The 3761-nt window shown below is 44.5% G+C and overlaps 1 protein-coding gene across 1 annotated transcript in view; it reads right to left on the reverse strand.

Annotated features, from left to right (window-relative positions):
* The window catches only part of pdik1l (PDLIM1 interacting kinase 1 like), a 9196-nt gene that overhangs the window by 2346 nt on the left and 3089 nt on the right, over positions 1–3761 (reverse strand). Inside the window, exon 2 of the mRNA XM_032511211.1 lies at positions 3425–3720. Within this exon, the coding sequence (XP_032367102.1) occupies positions 3425–3709 (285 nt within the window). The 5' untranslated portion in view covers positions 3710–3720. The remainder of the gene's footprint in view (positions 1–3424; positions 3721–3761) is intronic.

The following is a 3761-nucleotide window of genomic DNA, read 5'->3' on the forward strand; positions in this document are numbered from 1 at the left end:
TTTTTTATATATTTAAGACATTGTTAAGACCATGGGTACCCTGTATGAAGCCAGTGATGGAAAGTTAGTGTGTTGAAGCAGATGAAGGGTTAGCTGAAGACTAAAATATGGCCAACGCCAGGGCTCTGAATGCGTGTAGTGGACCACTGCTTGCTAGTGGAAGCCGTGCTGTAAACAAACTGCTGCAAATGGTCTGACCTGCCACTAGCCCAAGAATCCACTACCCAAAAAGAATAGATGCAAATTATCCCACAGTCGTGGCGGTCAGATAATTCTGCCCTATTATCACTTTTTCTTCTGTAAGCACGTACTGGAACATTACAGAGCAATAAAACAAGAGCTGGAATAAAAGGTTTTCTGGGAAAGTGTCCAATGCTAGCGCTGCAGAAAAACAGAATGAAGGGTCTGAATGGCCCCGCGTGCCTCTGAGAGACTAATCAGGCCGCGACAGAGGGCCTGAGCTCAGGCCGTCAGACAGCAGGGAGGCACTGCGACATGACAGGGTGCAGACAGGTTGACTAGGACCCGCCCCCCTCCCTCAACCTGATAATAGTCCATGTGACAGTGGGGGCACAGAGGCCAGAGACAACGGCCAGAGACCCCCCCCCCCCCCCCACATACACACCACACACCTTAGTGGTCCCCTAATACTGTATCTGAAGTCTCTTTTATATAGACCTTAGTGGTCCCTAATACTGTATCTGAAGTCTCTTTTATATAGACCTTAGTGGTCCCCTAATACTGTATCGAGTCTCTTTTATATAGACCAGTGGTCCCCTAATACGTATCTGAAGTCTCTTTTATATGACCTTAGTGGTCCCTAATACTGTATCTGAAGTCTCTTTATATAGACCTAGTGGCCCCTAATACTGTATCTGAAGTCTCTTTTATATAGACCTTAGGGTCCCCTAACACTGTATCTAAAGTCTCTTTTATATAGACCTTAGTGGTCCCCTAATACTGTATCTGAAGTCTCTTTTATATAGCCCTATATTATAATATTGACAACACTGACTCGTTCTTCCGACCTGCGGCTAGCGTGCTCGTGCCAGAGTCTACAGAGTCACAGTCGGATGAGGAGTCAGAGGTTTGGGTAGCGAAAAAGCTTGAAAACCATTTTCCGGAAGACTGGCTGCGAGAAATGAGCTGGTTGAGGTACTGTCAGGAGACCAACTCATATACTGTCGCTAGGCGACAGTGCAGGCCCTTTACAGTTTCAACACAATCTTAGCCCCAAGCATGCCGTGACATGTTAATAAATGAAAAAGCAACACCACTCATGGTTGTAAAAGCGGGTCCTGTTAGCTCTTTCCCTCACTTTGTTTACGTCTCCACCCGAAAACACTCAATGTTTCCCACACTAGCTGTTAGAGATGTAGTTAGCCTAGATACTCCCGTTCCATGTTTTAAACACCTTAGATATGATTATTTCAGTGTAAACAAAAAAGAGCCTGTATAAGGCAATATTACAGTACACTGGCAATAATTATTCAGCATTTCTCAATGGGCGTTTGTTAAGCACCATTCAATTAAAATGTGTGTACGTTTCACAACTTTACACAATTCCTTTCACCTCCAATGCTAAAACTGAATATCCAAATAGAGATCTGTCCAGTGTGAAACTCCCACGGTCCTAATTTCAATAGAGATACAGTATATACCAGGGATAGGACGATTATCGGGACGTTTTTGGCAGTTTGCAGATGATCTGTATCTGCGTTTTATTTGCCTGATGACCGATAAAGTTAATAAATTAAAATCCATCTAATTTGGCTCAACTACAGCTTTGAGTCTGTCCCTCTGCTTCACTTTCACCCACCAGAGTCTGACTTACGGTCGTCCCCGTTGTTGATCCCTGTCCCTAGTATTTACTATAATCAAATTCATGAAGACATCAGTAGGCACCTAGGACCAATGGAAAACCATCAGCTGATTTCCAGCAGTTCCAAAACATTTCACAGTCGATTTGCTTGAAACTCGCCTGATATAGAAAGTAACATGCATTTCAACGTATTCATTGGTCAGTCAAGTTCTGGCCTTGTAGACCTCTGAAGTAAACAGGGAGTTTACTCTAAATATTGGATTTCTAACTTTTCCATGGAAAAAAGGTAACCAAATCCACTTAGCAGACAGTCAAAGATAATGCCAGCCATTCACTAAACCTACACAAAAAATCTGCAGCATCCCTGCACTCCACTGTCACTTGCAATGGGGGGGGGGTGAAGATTTTTTATTATGCTGCAGGGAATGGGTACCGAAGCCTGTTATTAAACTAAATTATAAAAGACCCTAGTATTGATAAGCCCTAATGTTACTAGTGTTTTTGTCAGTACTTTGTAATGTTCTGGTGTAATTTATCATGACCCCGCTTAGGCCTGCACGATTAACACTTAGAAAATCGTGATGTCAATTCACCTTGTTCATGACTGAATTTTTTAATAGATACATTTTTTTCATGACGACTTTGATTCTTTTAGTTTTACGAGCCACCTGCATCATAAAAGCTAGCGCTTCTTTCTGGGAGTTTAAACAGCCCGTCTCTGTAGAAAACAGGTGGCAACGCTCTCCCTTCTCCTCAGTGGAGCCTCGGGTTCACAGACCTGTGGTGATGACCAGCGTGCTCCAGGTGCAAAAATCCTTGTCTGGTACTGCCAATTGGTTTTCTTTTGTCATGGTTCATGTGTGCAATAAACTACACTTCTTGGGAAACAAATCATGACAGTGAATCATGATATCAGTTATAATCTTTAAAAAAAAAAAAAGTTTCATATTTTCCCGTGAATCGTGCAGGCCTACCCCGCTGCATCCTTACTGCTCTTAGTGTCAGGCTAAGTTCCTCCCACTCGATCATTAGCACACGTGTAGTAACTTGGGTAAAAAGCCAATACGTTACCATACATCTGTTCAACAAACAAAGATGGGAACGTAAAGAAAAGCTTTATTTCAATCTTTGTCCAGTCTTTCATTCTTGCATCTATGTTTTCCTCAAGCACAGCCCGCTAGCTTGGTGCTGGGGGGGTAGGTTGGCCAACGCAAGACTACTAACAAGCTGAAACTCAAATTTGGAAATTTCTTGTAGACTTAGCTGCAGCTCAGACAACAATTCACAGTTAAAATCCTAACTTCCCTGGAAGTCTCTTACTCTGAAGCAGCTGCAGGAAATGTTGAGTACATACACCTCATGAGCGCAGTAACTTAGCAAACCGTTATCTGTTCTGTATCTGTACCACTAAAGAGAAGTACACATCAAGCTTTCATCACGTCTGGCTTCAGTGGAGTAATCAACATCAACTTCCAGCCTGAATGCTGGGTAGCAGCAACATCATTGGGTTTTTACTATTTGACATGAACGCAACCAATGTCTACTCATTGTTAAACTACAGCGTTCTATTCCCCCCCGTTCCAGTGAATCCTGGCCCCTCACCTCCAGGTAGAGCGGGGAGCTGGAGCCGTGGTTCATCCTCTGGGCCAGCTGGTCCCGCTGCAGGATACACTCCTCCAGGTGGATGACGTTTGGGTGCTGGCTTTGGATGCTGCTGAGGGCCCAGAACTCCCGCAGGGCCAGCTCCACATTCTCTGGAGAGTGGCAGCGGATCTTCTTGACGGCCACGCGGGCCCCTGTGCGCTTCACCACGGCCTCATAGACCACGCCGTAACTGCCACGCCCCACCTCCTGGATCAGCTCGTACTTCGGCTGGCTGCTTACCATCCTAGTCCTCACTGTGGACAAGGGACATTAGTTTTAGGGCTGCAAAATATCT

This window comes from Etheostoma spectabile, unplaced genomic scaffold, assembly GCF_008692095.1.
Source record: "Etheostoma spectabile isolate EspeVRDwgs_2016 unplaced genomic scaffold, UIUC_Espe_1.0 scaffold340, whole genome shotgun sequence".
In the NCBI taxonomy this organism is placed as follows: Eukaryota; Metazoa; Chordata; class Actinopteri; order Perciformes; family Percidae; genus Etheostoma; species Etheostoma spectabile.